This window comes from Rana temporaria, chromosome 9 (assembly GCF_905171775.1).
Source record: "Rana temporaria chromosome 9, aRanTem1.1, whole genome shotgun sequence".
Lineage (NCBI taxonomy): Eukaryota > Metazoa > Chordata > Amphibia > Anura > Ranidae > Rana > Rana temporaria.
The window spans coordinates 143,318,510-143,336,600 of record NC_053497.1 but is presented as its reverse complement, the minus strand read 5'-3'; the positions used below and the strand labels follow the sequence as shown (position 1 = coordinate 143,336,600).

The 18,091-nt window shown below is 45.4% G+C and overlaps 1 protein-coding gene across 3 annotated transcripts in view; it reads left to right on the top strand.

Annotated features, from left to right (window-relative positions):
* Positions 1 to 18,091, top strand: part of MIGA2 (mitoguardin 2) — an 83,188-nt gene that overhangs the window by 9,563 nt on the left and 55,534 nt on the right. For all 3 annotated transcript variants that reach the window (XM_040324690.1, XM_040324689.1, XM_040324691.1), the window contains exons 2-3: positions 1,322 to 1,548; positions 14,690 to 14,900. In XM_040324690.1, the coding sequence (XP_040180624.1) occupies positions 1,453 to 1,548; positions 14,690 to 14,900 (307 nt within the window). In that variant the 5' untranslated portion in view covers positions 1,322 to 1,452. The remainder of the gene's footprint in view (positions 1 to 1,321; positions 1,549 to 14,689; positions 14,901 to 18,091) is intronic.

Below are 18,091 nucleotides of genomic sequence, written 5' to 3'. Positions count from 1 at the left end.
AGCGCCTGTTAGTGAGCATCCACTCACCTGCTGTCGCCACCTCCCTCACCTTGTTGTGTCACTGCCGTATCACCAGCTGTCCCATTAAAGTGAATGGGACTGTCGGTGGAGTCACCAGCGGGACAGATAAGGAGCCGCTGCGGGACAGAGATAACAGTTGCTCTTTTAAAAATAATGATTTAAATCTAATCCACCCTGCTACCTATTCACATGTATTTTATATCTATTTAATTTACAACCAAAATGTAAAACCCTACTGATGTTGTGCTTTACCGATCCTACGCATTTGTTATCTATACAAGCACAAGACTCCTGTGTTCACCATTAAATTATTTACTCCTTATTGGACCCCTTTCGCACTGGAGGCGTTTTTCAGGCGCTTTAGCGAAAAAAATAGCGCCTGTATAAAGCCTTAACCGCAATCCCAGTGTAAAAAGACCAAGTGCTTTTACTGGCAGGGCATCAAAATAAAGTCCTGCCAGCAGCTTCTTTGCAGTGCTTTAGGAGCGGTGAATACACCGCTCCTAAAGTGCCCGTGCCCATTGAAATGAATGGGCAGCGCCACCGAACCCAGTGGCGATTAACACTTTTTTCGGCCGCTTGCGGGGTTTAAAAGCACCCCACTAGTGGCCGAAAAGCACGGCAAAAAACGACGGCAAAGCACCTCTAAAAATAGCGGCGCTTTACAGCCGACACCCAGCCACTGTGAGTGTGAAAGCACTCTTGGTATACACTAAAAAGGTAACTGCCAACACAGTCCAGCTTGCAATGTATTGTTTGGAATATTAGACATGTTACTGTATTTTCAAAAGTAATTTTCAGTATCTTTAAAATCTGCAGCTTTCATTAAAAATAATGCCTTGGATTCTGCCATGAATGTCCTTGTTAGGCACTTTCTGTTATAGGATGACGGCACTCTATCTCTGCCTCTCAATGTGTTATCACTGGGCTTGTGATGGAGACTGCAAGTGCCGGTTGCAATACATATTAGGCAAGCAAAGTACATTGTTGTCCCCATCAGGGAACACACCCTGAGAACTGGGGCTGACTGCAATGTGTCTACAGGGGATCAGCAGTACTGAGATGCAGCAAAATATGAAGAAATAAAGTCGTTTTTTTTTTTGCTTTGGCAAACTAAATACATTTTGATGTATTTATTACAGTCATTTATAGTTGCATAGTAGAATCGTGTTATGTAGCGGCAACAATTTAAGCAGCACTCTACATATTTTACATTCACATCAGTGCCTGACCTCACGGAGCTTGCAATCTTGTTGTTCAGTTTGGGTTTACATTTATTCTTCTCTTCTTTCTTTTTTAGGGTTTGTTTGAAAAATGGGATCTTTAAATGCACCTAATCCGTGCCAACTGCCTGATCAAGAAATAGGGGAATTAATGCCTGAACGCAATTAAATATTATCCTTGTGTCCACATACTGCCTAACTGACCAATATGGCATTCCAGAGAGCAGAGGGCATGTCCATTATCCAAGCTTTGGCTATGACCGTGGCAGAGATCCCTGTGTTCTTGTACACAACCTTTGGACAGGTAAACGCCTTTTGTTTCTACTGAGTTTTACTGTTTGTTTTGTTTAGAGATAAAGTGATGTTTGTATAACCTCAGCCTTCCTTCCTACCTTGTAATGTTAATTGTGTCTGTAGGTACATTAAAGTGATATTTAAGTCTTGTTTGTTATTTTCAAAGAACATTTTTAATTCTTTTATACTTGCCTGCTCTGTGCAGGGGTTTTGCACAGAGCATCCTCGATCCTCCTCTTCTCGGGTCACCAGCCAACGTTTCTGGCCCCTCACCCCTGCCGAGTGCCCCTACAGCAGGCGGTTTGCTATGGGGCACCCGAGCTGAGCTGCAGCTCCGTGTGTCCATTCAGACACAACTGTGGTTTGACACCATCCCCTCTTTTCTGATTGGCTAACTGACTTTGACAGCAGTGGGAACCATTGGCACCGCTGCTGTGTCTCAGCCAATCGGGATGGAGAGTTTTGGACGACCAAGGCACTCATGGACATCGCTGGATCCAGATGGGGCTCAAGCTAGTATTAGGAGGGCATACATGTCTCCATGTATTCTTGGTATGGCACACTGTACAAGAGCAGTATAAGAGTCCTTCCACACAGATCTTCCATTTGCCTGTTTTTGTCCATCTATTTTTAGATGACAAATGGACAGTAATTCATTCCTACAGGCTTTCAGGTTTAGCGGATGATCATCCGTTTACATCTACCTATACCCACATTCATTTATTTTTTATGCTGAACAAGACTGTGTCCTTTTCTGTTTAGAAGGCTCTCAACAAATGTAAATGAATGCTGTTTGTCAGTTTTTAGGCCCCTTTCATACGACTGTTCAAATCAGGTCCTCGGGTCTGTTTTTCAGGAGGACCTGTTTGGACGGTTCGTTCACCTCTATGGACCGACGATCAGGTCCACTAAAAACAAATGAAAGAGGATCCAATCTCCTCCGTGTAGGTGGATCGGTCAGCGGGTCTAAACGGAAAACCCCTGCTGATCTAAACAGAGTCCCGCGTGTGAAAGGGATCTCCCAAGCAACCAATTTTTACTTATTTTTTTCTCAGGACTTTTGTCACCTATGCAAACTGATGTAAACGGAACTGAACCTAAAGAGGAGGTCCGCCCACCCCTGCAAAAGCCAGCAGCTACACATACTGCATCTGCTGACTTTTAATAATAGGACCCTTGCCTGTCCTGGAGTCCAGCGATTTTTGGCACCGCAGCTGATGTTTCCATCGGATGTGGGGGGTTCAACAGCCACCATTTCCGGTAAGGGAACCCGGTAGTGAAGCATTACGGCTTCACGCCGGGTCCCTACTGCGCATGCACGAGGCACCACTGCGCTCTCCTACTGGCCCGGCGGCAGGGGAAGGAGGGAGCCAAGCCACTGATGTAATGCGCCGTGGTCCGGACTCTCGGAACTGGGGACAGGATACCTGTCAAAGACAGGTGTCCTCCCCCCTCCCCGAAAGGTACCAAATGTGGCACCAAGCGTGGGAGGAGACAAATGAGCGGAAGTTCTTTTTTTTGGGGGAGGAACTCTGCTTTAATACAGATGTGCACGCTAATGTAACATGAATTGGTGGTATTCATTTTCTTGGCAAAAGATGTGTAAACGAATGACCCCCCTGAAAGAAACCGAAGGCCTTGTTAACATGGGAGTATTAACCACATCAGCCCTGGAAGGTTTTACCCCCCCTTCCTGACCAGAGCACTTTTTTTTATAAATTGGCACTGCGTCGCTTTAACTGACAATTGCGCGGTCGTTTGACATTGTACCCAAACAAAATTTGCATCCTTTTTTTCCCCCCACAAATGGAACTTTCTTTTGGTGGTATTTGATCACCTCTGCGGTTTTTATTGTTTGCGCTATAAACAAAAAATAAAGAATAAAAACAATATTAACTTTTTGCTATAATAATAATAATAATAATAATAAATATCCCCAAAAGTAAAAAATATTTTTGGTAAAAAAAACGCAAAAAGCGTATATTGATTGGTTTGCGCAAAAGTTATAGTGTTTGCAAACTATGGGAAAGATTTATGGCTTTTTTTTTTTTTACTTATTATTTTTTTTTTTTTTTTTTTTTTTTTTACTAGTAATGGCAGTGATCTGCGATTTCTTAGCGGTACTGCGACAATGCGATGGACAGATCGGAGGCTTTTGACACTTTTTTGGGACCATTGGCAGTTATGCAGCGATCAGTGCTTTAAAAATTCACCGATTACTGTGTAAATGTCACTGGCAGGGAAGAGCTTAACACTAGGGGGTGATCAAGGAGTTAAATGTGTTGGGGATGTGAGTGACTAGGAGAGAAGCCATATCATTTTTCCTACTTTGTAGGAAGAAACGATATGGCTCCTCTCATCCGATCTTGTCCGCCAGCCACATGCATCGGGTCCCCCGCCATGCAGCGTGCACGCCCTCTGGCCTAAAACGGGTAGGATGTACCCATACATGATTTCGCCCAGCAGTGCTGTTGTATATCTGCGTGATACGGTCGGCAACTGGTTAAAGTGTACACCTGTGTGAGGGCCATGTTTGCCCACACAGGATGCACAAGTGTTCCGTGCATCTGCGTGCAGACATTCCCAATCATATCCATTGGGACACAGTAGTTGCACTGTCACAGCCGCTGCTCCCACATTGTGCACTTGGTGTGGGTTCAGGGACACGCTCCCAGAACACGCACCTGAATTAGCACAGATGTCACATTGGGACCATCAGCTGTGTCTGTGCAGCATCTTAATCCCAATAGATGTGAATCAGACTGTCTGCAAGCGTATGCATGGAACACCTCTGCATCCTGCGTAGGCAAACATGGCCCCTGCACAGGTGTATGCTTGTTATGGGGGCACTTGTTTGGGCTTAATCTCGAGCTGCACTTTGGGCATTTATTACCGCACATAATGTGGTTCAGCCCCACCCCTCGCTCCCTCGTTCCTGGGTTTGATAGCAAGAGCCAATGGCATTGGCATTAAGGTAAAGAACCTTTTAGCCTTTACAACCACTTTAAATGGTTTGTGCTGCCACTTTTGCTGGACAGCTTGGTCTGGTAAAAGAAGCTGGAAAATACCAGTCTTGTTGGCTGGATCAACAGGTGAAAAAAAAAGGGGAAAAAGAAAATGCAGCCACCACATCTAAAGATGATAAAGCTGCTATATAATGCATTTTTGGTTTCTGGGTTTAATAGCCCCTTCACAAATACCTGCAAGATTTGAGCTTGAAAAGATGAGTGCACCTCACCTCTCCTGAGCTACACTACCACACCCTCTCTTTTCCCAGATGTATATTCACTCGCCTGTGTCCCTTGGCTATTAAACTGTGTGTTTACATGGCTTCTGTGCCTGGGCTTTCCTGTGCAGAAACGTCCTATAGCTTTCTATAGAAGCATCAAACGGCTCCATAGAAGGGGGACATGTGTGCATATTTGGGGGGGGGGGGGGGGGTTACAGAGGTGTGTGTGTGTGTGTGTGATTAATTTTGTTTTTATTTCAAAAGACTACATTATCTGGTTAGCTGGACAGTTCCAATGCCTCTAACCCAGTGGTCTCAAAGTACCGGCCCGCGGGCCATTTGCGGCCCGTGGACCAGTTATAAATGGCCCGCAGGCAGGGTGGAAGTGAGGGGAGCAAAAAAAAAAAAAAAAAAAGTTTTTTTTTTTTGAGCTGGCGCCATCTGGTGGTGAGCCGTTGGTATTACAAGTTAAGCATTACAAGTTAAACAGCAATTCTAATGTCATTTTACACTATTTTCACTGCCATATTCTTCCCTCTAATTAGAACCCCCAAACATTATATATATTTTTTATCCTAACACCCTAGAGAATAAAATAGCGATCGTTGCAATACTTTCTGTTACGCCGTATTTGCGCAGCGGTCTTACAAGCGCACTTTTTTGGGAAAAAATTACACTTTTTTTAATAAAAAAATAAGACAACGATAAAGTTATCCCCATTTTTTTTAATATTATGAAAGATAATGTTACGCCAAGTAAATTCATACCCAACATGTCACGCTTCAAAATTGTGTCCGCTTGTGGAATGCCGACAAACTTTTTTACCCTTTAAAATCTTCATAGGCGACATTTAAAAAAATCTACAGGTTGCATGTTTTAAGTTACAGAGGAGCTAGAATTATTGCTCTCACTCTACCAATCGCGGCGATACCTCACATGTGTGGTTTGAACACCGTTTACATATGCGGGCGCTGCTCACGTATGTGTTCGCTTCTGTGCGCAAGCTCGTCGGGACGGGGTGCGTTTTCTGGCTCCTAACTTTTTTAGCTGGCTCCTAGATTCCAAGAAAATTTGTCAAACTCTGACTTACACCAGTGCTGGTGGTAATAATGCACTCGCTGACACCAGTGCTGGGGGTTAATAATGTGTTCACTGACACCAGTACTGTTGTTTTTGAAGTTTGAAAGTTTGCATGCGGCCCCCCATGGCATATGAAATCTTGTCTTGTGGCCCTCAGGTAATTTGAGTTTGAGACCCCTGCTCTAACCCTTTTAATGCATCTGATCCAACAAGTTGCCATGTGTAAATATAAACATTAGCATATGTCTGCGCTTGCGGTTATAAACACGTTAATTAGCAGAAGCTTGCCATCCTTATGATCTGCAAGGTGTGCAATGACAAAGACATTTCTTTCACAACACTGGGTTTCATCAGATCATTACAGCTTAGAATAATCTAGCACACGAGGACAGCTTTAAATAGAAAAATTCATGGATGAATGGTGCATGGAATCGTATAACATCACTAGTTATTCAATGACAACTGACTTGAAATATCAAAACATGAGTATGGCCTACTTTTAATATATTTATGTAAGTACCCCTGCTTAAAGCTTGCTGTTAAGAGAATTATTTGTGCTTGATTTTTGTACATTTTATTTTATAATAGTATTAAACCACCTTCTTCTTTCTTCTCAATTTAAAGTCAGTTAGCCAATCGGGAGAGATAAGGGGCAGTGCCAAACTGTAGCTCCGTGTCTGAATGGACACAGAGTTGCAGCTTGGCTCAGGTGCCCCATAGCAAGCTGCAGACTGTGGGGTCACGCAACAGGAGGGAGGGCCCAGGAGCAGCAAAGGGGTACCCGAGAAGAGGAGGATCTGGGCTGCTCTGTGTAAAACCACTACACAGAGAAGGTAAGTATAACATGTCTCTACCCCCCCCCTTTTTGAAAAAAAAAAAAAGACTTTACAATAACTTTAATATCGTGTTATGTTTTTTTTTTTTTTTTTTTAGCTTGTAGGTGGAGCTTTCTGCTGCTTGTCTGTTTTTCTGTTATATGGTAATAACCTTTGTTTCCTGACCTTAATGGATCAAGGTCACATTTTATTAACCACTTCCCGACCACCACATGTATATGTACGTCCACAGAATGGCACGTACAGGCAAATGGGCGTACATGTACGTCCTTGCCTTTCCGCGGGTCGGGGGTCCGATCGGGACCCCCCCCCCCCTGCTACATGCGGCGGTCGGGTTCCCTCGGGGAGCGATCCGGGACGACGGCGCGGCTATTTGAGGAGCTGAAGAACGGGGAGAGCCGTGTGTAAACACGGCTTCCCTGTGCTTCACTGTGGCGGCGTATCGATCGAGTGATCCCTTATATAAGGGAGACTCGATCGATGACGTCAGACCTACAGCCACACCCCCTACAGTTGTAAACACACACTAGGTGAAACATAACTCCTACAGCGCCCCCTGTGGTTAACTCCCAAACTGCAACTGTCATTTTCACAATAAACAATGCAATTTAAATGCATTTTTTGCTGTGAAAATGACAATGGTCCCAAAAATGTGTCAAAATTGTCCGAAGTGTCCGCCATAATGTCGCAGTCACGAAAAAAATCGCTGATCGCCGCCATTAGTAGTAAAAAAAAAAAAAGAACATTTATAAAAATGCAATAAAACTATCCCCTATTTTGTAAACGCTATAAATTTTGCGCAAACCAATCGATAAACGCTTATTGCGATCGGCCTAAACTGAGGGAATTTTTTATATATATATATATATATATATATATATATATATATATATATATATATGTGTGTATGTGTATATATATATATATATATATATATGTATGTATGTTTTGGGGGATATTTATTATAACAAAAAGTAAAAAATATTGATTTTTTTTTCAAAATTGTCGCTTTATTTTTGTTTATAGCGCAAAAAATAAAAACCGCAGAGGTAATCAAATACCACCAAAAGAAAGCTCTATTTGTGGGGGAAAAAAGGACGCCAATTTTGTTTGGGAGCCATGTCGCACGACCGCGCAATTGTCTGTTAAGGCGACGCAGTGCCGAATCGCAAAACCTGGCCTGGGCATTTAGCTGCCTAAAGGTCCGGGGCTTAAGTGGTTAATATCTATATCAAGGTGACCCGTACCTTTTTATTGTGTGGCTTTGAGGCTGTGCATTACTGGTGCCATTCAGTTTAAATGGCACCCAAAGGCACTAAAACAGTAGTGTGCAATGCACCCCCATTACAGGGCACTACAATGCCAGTGTACAGTGCTTTGAAAAAAGGGACATAAACATTTTCCAGTCAGTTGCCATGTGTTGGTAGCCCCTTTTTATAATGAACGGGCTGCCAAACCACAACACACCTTGATGTGCACAATAATGTGTTAACACTTATGGCAATGCACTGTAAAAATCCGAACTGGCCTTATTTCAGCTGTAGCATTTTTGTTGTCAGGGAAAAATTATTTAGTTTGCTTCTTTGGTTAAGCTGCTTTCACGGCTTAATGATTCATACCAGTGCCTACTCCTTTTTAAGGTCTCAGGCTGAAGTTTTAATCAGAACAATTGTGCCTCAAACAAGGAGCTCTGCTGTGTCATCTTTTTAGATAACCCAGATTTCTCTTGAAATTCTTTATCTGTTCTTAAACCTGAACTATATATGAAATGTATTTCATAGAAACCTAGGGTTGCAACGGATCAAAAAACTCACAGATCGGATCGATCCTCGGATCAGGAGTCACGGATCGGATCATTTTCGGATCAGCAAAAAAAAAAAAAAAGACAAATCTTGCTACACCCACCAGAGTTTTAGATTCCACATTTATTTTCAACACAAAACGGAGCTTATGTGCTTAAATACAGTGTTTGGAAATCTGACGGACTGTTTAATGTTCAATTTTAAAAACCGCAGCAAACCTGCTGACCTTACATGGTTGCTAATGTGACGGAACACCTCATATTTTCACTTTTTAATTTAACATTTAAACAGTCCGTCGGATTTACAAATACTGTATTTAGGCATATAAGCTCAGTTTTGTGTTGAAATAACTGCATCCCGCAATACTTATACTTGCAGCTAGGGTTGTCCCGATACCGAGTATTTGCGCTAGTACTTGTACTCGTGCAAATACTCCCGATGCCAGATAGAATACTTTTTTTTTTTTTTTTTCCCCGAGTGCAGGTGGAGAGGGGGCGGAGAGCGGAGCAGAGCAGTCCTCGTATTGGGGGAGAGGAGAGCTGCTGCCGCCTAAGACAAAGCAAAGTCAATCCCCCCCCCCCTCCCCCCGCCGCTGCCGACATCTAGTTACTTTGCGCTGGGGGAACACAACAGCTGTCATTTGCATTTGAATAGCTGTGTGTTTCCCCGCCGTCATGTATAGCCCCTCTCCCTTGCCCGGGCACTCTGATACGACGGGTGACCTGTCTATCAAAGTTTCTGGGCAAGGGGGAGGGGCTATACATGACGGCGCGGCGGGGAAAAACACAGCTATTCAAATGCAAATGACAGCTGTCGTGTAACCCCAGCGCATAGTAACTAGATGTCGGCAGCAGCGGGGGGAAGGGGGGGGATTGACTTGGCTTTGTCTTAGGGGACACAAGGCTGCATTAGGGACATGGCTGGATTTAGGGACATGGCTGGATTTAGGGACATGGCTGGATTTAGGGACATGGCTGGATTTAGGGACACAAGGCTGGATTTAGGGACACGAGGCTGAATTTAGGGACACGAGGCTGAATTTAGGGACACGAGGCTGAATTTAGGGACACGAGGCTGAATTTAGGGACACGAGGCTGCATTTGGGGACACGAGGCTGCATTTGGGGACACGTGGCTGCATTTGGGGACACGTGGCTGCATTTAAAAAAAAGTATCGGTATCGGCGAGTACACGAAAAAAAGTATCGGTACTTGTACTCGGTCCTAAAAAAGTGGTATCGGGACAACCCTACTTGCAGCCAAGTGAAAGTCGCAGCCCCATGTAGGAAAGTGGTGTCACCAGTTCCCTCCTGTGACCTGAACTGTCCCAATCATCAGATCCCTTAGCAGTGTCATTGGTCGGCGCAGTGTTGTGTGTCTAGTGGAAATCCCCCCCCCCCCCCCCTACGTACTCAGTCCATACAGACCCCCCCCCCTCCTCTCTCTTCTCTGGCAGCAGAAGGACGTCCAGTGCGGCGGCGGCGGCAGCGGCTCCTAGTGTGGATCCCTTAAGGTGCAGCATGGAGCACATGGCTGGGCTATAGTCAGTCAGTCCTTCTTTTTTTTTTCTTTCTAGAAAATTTACTCAGACAGAACCCCAAACATAAAATGTTTTATATAGGTTATCTGTTTAGAGTTACAGAGAAGGTCTTGGGCTATAATGGTTGTTCTCGCTCTAACACACGCGGAAATACCTCACATGTGTAATTTGAACGCCGTTTACATATGCGGGCGCGACATACGGATGCGTTTTGCTTCCGTGCGCACTTACACTTTCTCTTTACATTTTTCTTTTTTTTTTATCACTTTTATTACTATTACAAGGAATGTAAACATCCCTTTTAATAGGAATAGTGCGTAACAGGTCCTCTTTATGGAGAGAAGTGGGGTCTATAAGACCCCATATCTCTCCTTTAGGCTGGAAAGACGGATAAATAAAATAAACTGTCTTGGCCTTTCCAGCTGTGTCCCTGGCAGTGTTTACTTCCGTCGGCCTGGCCGTGATGTCATAACGTCGCACCCGGGCCTCCGAGGGTCATAGAGATGACTGGGTCACCATAAATCTCTATGCTCAACTTCCGGCAGCAACCGATTTCATTCTATCAATTTGCATGTGCGATCGGCAAGCCGGAGAAGCACTCGGGTGCCTGTAAGAACGATCAAGCGGCTCATTGTTATGGTGCAGGGAATTGCCCGCCAAAAAAAGATGAAATCTGCATGATGCTTGTAGCTGCAGGCATCGTTCAGATACCCCCACTCACAGTCCGTGACGTCATGTGATTAACCACTTCCCGCCCAAGGTACAAGTGTAGGTTAGAGCAAAAACAAAAACTGTTCATCTCTGTAATATGTGTACATTTCCTTTTGTTCTATCCCTCTAAAAGCACAAAGAAATTACCTAAAATTCTTGATCTGTCAGAAATCCAGTGTGCTCCTATCTTCCTATTTGGGCTGACAACACCGTGCCTGTGCTGCACTAAAACCTCAACCAGTGTTGCCAATTTTTCCTGCTGAACTACAAAACTCCTAGCCTCCAACCCTCTTTGTCTCTTTCTACTAGCATTCAATACAAGTGGAGAGAGACAAGGAAGGGAGGATTTTTTTTCCCCCTGCTGTAGAAAATTTGGACCATGCTTTGCTGGGGGTTTTCGCCTTCCTCTGGATCAACTGTGGGTTTAGGATTGGGTATATGGGATCGTATGTTGTTGTTGTTGTTATTATTATTATTATTATTATTATTATTATTATTAGGGTTGTCCCGATACCACTTTTTTAGGACTGAGTACGAGTACCGATACTTTTTTTTTAGTAGTCGCCGATACCGAATACCGATACTTTTTTTTAAATGTGTCTCCATATGCAGCCATGTCCCCCCACAGATGCAGCCACTGTCTCCCCCCATTATCCAGCCACTGTCTCCCCCCATTATCCAGCCACTGTCTCCCCCTATTATCCAGCCACTGTCTCCCCCCATTATCCAGCCACTGTCTCCCCCCATTATCCAGCCACTGTCTCCCCCCATTATCCAGCCACTGTCTCCCCCCATATGCAGCCATGTCCCCCATATCCAGGTATTGTCTCCCCCCATATGCAACCATTGTCTCCCCCCATTATCCAGCCACTGTCTCCCCCCATGCAGCAATGTCTCCCACCATATCCAGCCACTGTCTCCCCCCATTATCCAGCCACTGTCTCCCCCCATTATCCAGCCACTGTCTCCCCCCATTATCCAGCCACTGTCTCCCCCCATTATCCAGCCACTGTCTCCCCCCATTATCCAGCCACTGTCTCCCCCCATTATCCAGCCACTGTCTCCCCCCATTATCCAGCCACTGTCTCCCCCCATTATCCAGCCACTGTCTCCCCCCATTATCCAGCCACTGTCTCCCCCCATTATCCAGCCACTGTCTCCCCCCATTATCCAGCCACTGTCTCCCCCCATTATCCAGCCACTGTCTCCCCCCATTATCCAGCCACTGTCTCCCCCCATTATCCAGCCACTGTCTCCCCCCATTATCCAGCCACTGTCTCCCCCCATTATCCAGCCACTGTCTCCCCCCATTATCCAGCCACTGTCTCCCCCCATTATCCAGCCATTGTCTCCCATATGCAGACATTGTCTCCCCCCATATCCCCCTTACCTGTATCCGCTGCTGCCGCTGACTGTTTAACACGCGCGGGTAGTGTAATGATTGGTGCCGCGCTGCGTACAGACACTCCCCCTTGCTCGGGATTGGACAGTTCACCCGAGCAAGGGGGAGTGTCTATACGCGGCGCGGTGCCAATCATTACAGCTGTAATGATTTGTGCCGCGCTGCGTACAGACACTCCCCCTTGCTCGGGATTGGACAGTTCACCCGAGCAAGGGGGAGTGTCTGTACGCTGCGCGGCGCCAATCATTACACTCCCTGCGCGTGTTAAACAGTCGGCGGCAGCGCAGATTCGGCGGGATGCGGCGTAACGGCGGCGGCAAGTATTCTATTTCGGTGTCGGGGGTATTTGCGGGAGTACGAGTACTCCCACAAATACTCGGAATCGGTCCCGATACCGATACTAGTATCGGTATCGGGACAACCCTAATTATTATTATTATTATTATTATTATTACTATTTTTTTTTTTTCAGCCTGACTATGTAATGATTTATTCGAACAGCCTGTCCACACACTGTGTATAAGGATAGGCTTTGGGGAGATGGCGTACTGGGGGCATATCCTCATCAGTAGAACTTGACCTCCAAGTAGCCGCCCCAGCAAAATAATTTTTAGGCCTGATAATGTCACAGGGAGTAGAAAGAACAAAATGCTGCTGGGGCATACTATAAAGGGGGAAGGGAGGCCTGAACATGCAGTGGAGGGGGGGGGAGGAGCAAGTATTTGATTTTTTATGTTTGCCCACTGACAAAGAAATGATCAGTCCATAATTTTAATGGTAGGTTTATTTTAACAGTGAGAGACAGAATAACAACAAAAATATCCAGAAAAACACATTTCAAAAAAGTTATAAAGTGATTTGCATTTTAATGAGTGAACAAAGTATTTGACCCCCGATCAATCAGCAAGATTTCTAGCTCTCAGGTTTCTTCTATAGAGGTAATGAGCTGAGATCAGGAGAACTAGCTTAAAGGGAGTGCTCCTAATTTCAGCTTGTTACCTGTATAGAAGACGCCTGTCCACAGAAGCAATCAATCGGATTCCAATCTTTCCACCATGGCCAAGACCAAAGAGCTGTCCAAGGATGTCAGGGACAACATTGTGGACTGGAATGCGCTACAATACCATTGCCAAGCAGATTGGTGAGAGGGTGACAACAGTTGGTGCGATTATTCGCAAATGGAACAAACACAAAATAACTGTCGGCCTCCCTCTGTTTGGGGCTCCATGCACGATCTCACCTCGTGGAGTTTTTGTGATCATGAGAACGGTGAGGGATTGGCCCAGAACTACAAGGGAGAATTTTCTCAATGGCTGCTAAGTCCTGACACCGTGGTCAGTTTACGCACCTCCATCATCCGCAGTCTGCTCTGTCTCCTCTCTGCTCATGTGTCATCCTCCCTTCTCTGCTCGTGTCAGCAACGCCCCCCTGGCTCTTAATACACTTATATTAAGTATAAAATGCTCCTATCCCCTCTGTAATATTGCAATAAGCTCTAAGCTCCCCTGCGTCTGTATTGGATAATAAATATTCTTATCTGTAACGCAAACACATTGGCTTCCTGCGATCACGTGACTCCTCGGCTCTTGTTCTCCTCTCCTCCCCAGTTGAAGTCAGCGGCAGTCAAACCTACCATTAAAATTATAGGCTGATCATTTGTCAATGGGCAAACGTACAAAATCAGCAGGGTAACAAAAACTTTTTTCCCTCACACTACACTTTAAGGCTCCATTCACACTTGTAAGACTCCAAAGTTGTGTCGAATTTGGAGTGCAACTTTGACGCAACTTTGGATGGGTGCAACTTGGATACGGCTTTAACCAGTGATAATGGACAGCTGTTGCACACAAGTTGCATTGTATAATATTTAGGTACGGCTTTCATGCAACTTTTGAGGGTTACCTTTTTAAGTCTATAGCCATCAAGTTGCATGAAAGTCAGACCGAAGTAGTGCATGAACTACTTTAACCACTTCCGGACTGCCTGCCATCATTATACGGCGGCTCTATTGAAGTGGAATATCTTGTTATGGCAGCAGCTAGCTGCCATAACCCCGGTATCCACTTCTTCAGCTGAAAACCCCGGTATCCACTTCTTCAGCTGAAAAATAGGCCCGGTCCTTAAGTGGTTAAAGTTGTTGTAACCTTCAAGTTGCACATATGTAAATGGTTATCATTGGAAATAATGGGGAATGACTTGTAATGCGACTTTGATGTCCAAAGTTGCACAAGTGTAAATGAACCCTTAAGCTATTTTAAGATGTATGTGGTCAGTTTTAGAATTGGCAAATCATCCTGACATGTTGGAACATTTCACCTATTGTATATGCAGAAAGATACTTTTTATTTTAATCACTATTGCAGTGATATTCCAGTATTGTGCAGGATCTCTACAGTGCATCCCAAGACACTGTTCACCTTGCATCCCCCTGCGCAACACAATTGCCACTAATAATGCTTAAAAGCATAGATGTGTGTGTGTGTGTGTGTGTGTGTGTGTGTGTGTGTACACTGCAGTGATTGCTTATATTAGGTATGTTTTTTGCCTTTACAGACCACATTCTCACAGTTAAAGCTTTCCCCCGGCCTCCGGAAAGTCCTGTTTGCAACTGCTCTCGGCACAGTAGCTTTGGCTCTGGCAGCCCACCAGCTGAAAAGACGAAAACATAAGAAGAAACAAATAACAGCAGAGAGCGGAGGCCTGAAACCAGGCGGGGTACCTACAGCTGTCTTACCTGTCAGACGCACCTCTTCTGTAAAGAAAGGCAAGTCTCTGGCCAGCACCTTTTATTGAATATATGGATTGTGTTTGTCTGGGCTACTACTCTGTGCTATTTCTAAGACAAAGGGCCAGTTAAATTAGAATTGTAATTTTGCTTGCTCCGTGGTCTAAAGTTGAAGTCCCACTTTGTCCCCCCACCCCCCAACCACATTTGGACCAATTAAATGTTTTTTGGAAGTGGGTACCTAGTTTTTATAAGGACCGGCTCTTATTCTCAAATACTTGACACGTGGATGTAATCAGTTAAATAAATGTGTTAAAAAATAAATAAAAATGCATTTAAAAAAAGGGATGTTTCTCAAGTCGTCTTCCAGGACGGCACCTTGAGAGTAGACTGGCTCCACCTGACAGGAAACACAATCAGAAAGAGGTTTAAAAGCCCCGCCCCTCCCCGTGCACCTCAGTTATTGATTGTGTTTCCCACCAGCGAAACAGTTTGTTATTTTTTATCAGACCTAAGGCCTGGGGCTGGTGGTCCCCCTCCGGGTACTGAGCAGTGGGTCCTGGGGGCCGTCCCTGCCTCAGCTAAAGGTGCAATGCCTGTCCCGGGGGGTTTTCCCCGTGTGATAGGGGGGGGGGAGGAAGATTGCAAACAATACCCCCCCTTCTTTCCTTTCTGTAGGAATCCCTGGGATAGTGGCTATTCCAGTACTCCTATGTGGCCATGTTCCCTCTCCTCCAGGACCCCTTACCTGCTGGGCGGGTGTGAGGGCTTCCTCAGCGTGGCTCCGGTGTACTGTCCTCCCGGGGACATTTTCGAATGGAGCCAGCAGGCGGCGCGCGGTGATGACGAAGTTCCGCTTCCGGTCTTCACCAAAATGGCGGCCGCCAGCGGCGTCGGCTCCTCGCTGTTCTCACTGCAGCAAGGAGGAGAGTGGCGCCTACACGACTTCGCTATGGAGCGCGAGGATCGTTCGCTAGCAGCCGCTGCCGAGGACACCACCAAGGGTGAGTCTGCCTCAGAATGTCAGGGGGGCATATTGGACTGGGTCCTCTCCCTCCCCCCCCCCCCCCCTCTCCTCTCCTCTCCCACTTGATGTTTGAACTGTGATATATTTTTCTCTCCCCTTACAGGGGAGGAGGTTTCTGCCCAGGGGGAAGCTGCTATTCTCTCCCTAAAACACACTTCCAAAACCAAGAGGTGTGGTAACTGTAGCATTAAGCTGGCTGCAGATTACTCCAAACTTCTTTGTGCCAAATGCATACAAAAATTGACAGCAAAGGAAACTTCCCTGATTATGAAAGAATTCCTAGCTGTCCAATCCCAAATGCTCTCCACATTAAAGGAATTTAAGGATACCTTAAAAAATAGGGATCCTGAGCCCATAGCAGCCGGCCCCTCTTCTCAAGAGAGCTCATCCACCCCAGTGCCACGAGTTTCCAGGGCTAGGGAGTCTCTCCTATCTGACACCGAAGATTCAGAGGCTCCAGAAGATGGGGTAATTGATAGTCATTCTGAGGATGAGGATGAGGATGCCAGGTCAGGCAAATATATTTTTTCTACAGATGACATGGGGGGTCTGCTGTCTGCTGTCTATGCCTCTGAGGGGATCCAGCAGCCAGCAGAGCTAGTGTCACCTCAGGACAGAATGTACCAGGGTTTAGCTAAACCCCAGCCAAAGGTTATCCCAGTCCATCAGTCACTTAAAGATATAGTTCTAATATGTCCTTGATACTATAGCCCAGGTATTTCAGATACCAGTTCTTACCGACCCAGTGGTCTGCCTCCTTGGCGCGCTGGAGTTACCTGATCTGTCACCAAACGGTCACACGGCGGTGCTACGGTTGCTCTACCTAGCTCGCAAGGAGATTGCGAAGATGTGGATTACGCCTAGGGTACCAACGGGCACAATATGGGTGAAACAGGCCAATAACTTACTGATTCGTGAAAAATTAACATACCAACACAGGGGTGCTTCGAAAAAGTTTTATTCACTATGGCAGCCCTGGTTAGATGTCCCAGGATTGGGACCTCTTCAGCTAGTGAGGGACAGATTGTTACAGGGATGATCCCTCAAAACAAATGATGATAAATCAATATTGAATGGTGTAACTGTATTAATGGGGGGGTATGAGGAGTGAGAATGCAACACTACCCTTTGCTCATTAGGTGGAGATTGGAAACATGTTGAGGACCACAGTCCGAGAGATAAAGATCTTCTCTCTCTTTTTCCTCTTTTCTTTTTCTTTCTTTCTTTCCCCCCCCCCCCTTTTTTTTTTTTTTTTTTTCTTCTCTTTCTGTCCCTATTTGGTTTAATTTTTCTACCTCTGGAGTTAAAGAGTTACTATTGAAATACACAGTCAGACTGAGCTAATGTGGTGATGCCTTGTGTGATGAAGTAAGTTATACTATCATACCCATCCTTTTATGCATCTGAAGTGTAGATATTGATTCGTTCATTTAATATATGTCTTGGCATTACTTAAAGATTTGGATGTTTGCCACTGTGGGAGTACACTTGGTATATTCCCTTTACCATTCTGATGCACTTTCTATTGATCTGCCTGTGTATACATATATGTTTGTTTTGATACAATAAACTTATTTTTGATTTAAAAAAAAAAGATATAGTTCTGAGGGAATGGGCTGAGCCTGAAAAGAAACTACTAAGGTACAAGACCTGGAAGAGGCGCTGTCCCTTTAAGGAGGAGTTAGAAAATACTTTGTTTAAAACTCCTAAACTAGATGCATCTCTAGCCCAACTCTCCAGGCAGTCTGACCTCTCGTTTGAAGATGCAGGGAACTTAAAGGATTCCTTAGACAGGCGGGCAGACACCTCCCTTCGCAGGGCCTGGGAGGCTAATACGGCTGCCCTTGGACCCGCTTTAGCCTCTTCCTGCATCGCTAGGAATGCAGATACCTGGTTAACCAGACTTCTGGAGCATGTACCTCAGACCTCCAAGTTTAAAGAAATTAGAGATTCTCTTACAGTCATAGGCAGTGCGGTTGCCTATCTTGCAGACGCATCGATTGAAACAGTCCGATCCTCTGCTAAGACGGGTGCTCTCGTCAACGCCGCCAGAAGGGCGGTATGGCTCAAGACGTGGGAAGGTGATCTTGCCTCCAAGACCCGTCTATGTGCCCTGCCCTTTGAAGGTACTCTTCTCTTTGGGGCAGGACTTGATCAAGCTCTGACTAGGGCCTCAGAAAAGGGGAAACGGTTCCCCCCAAAA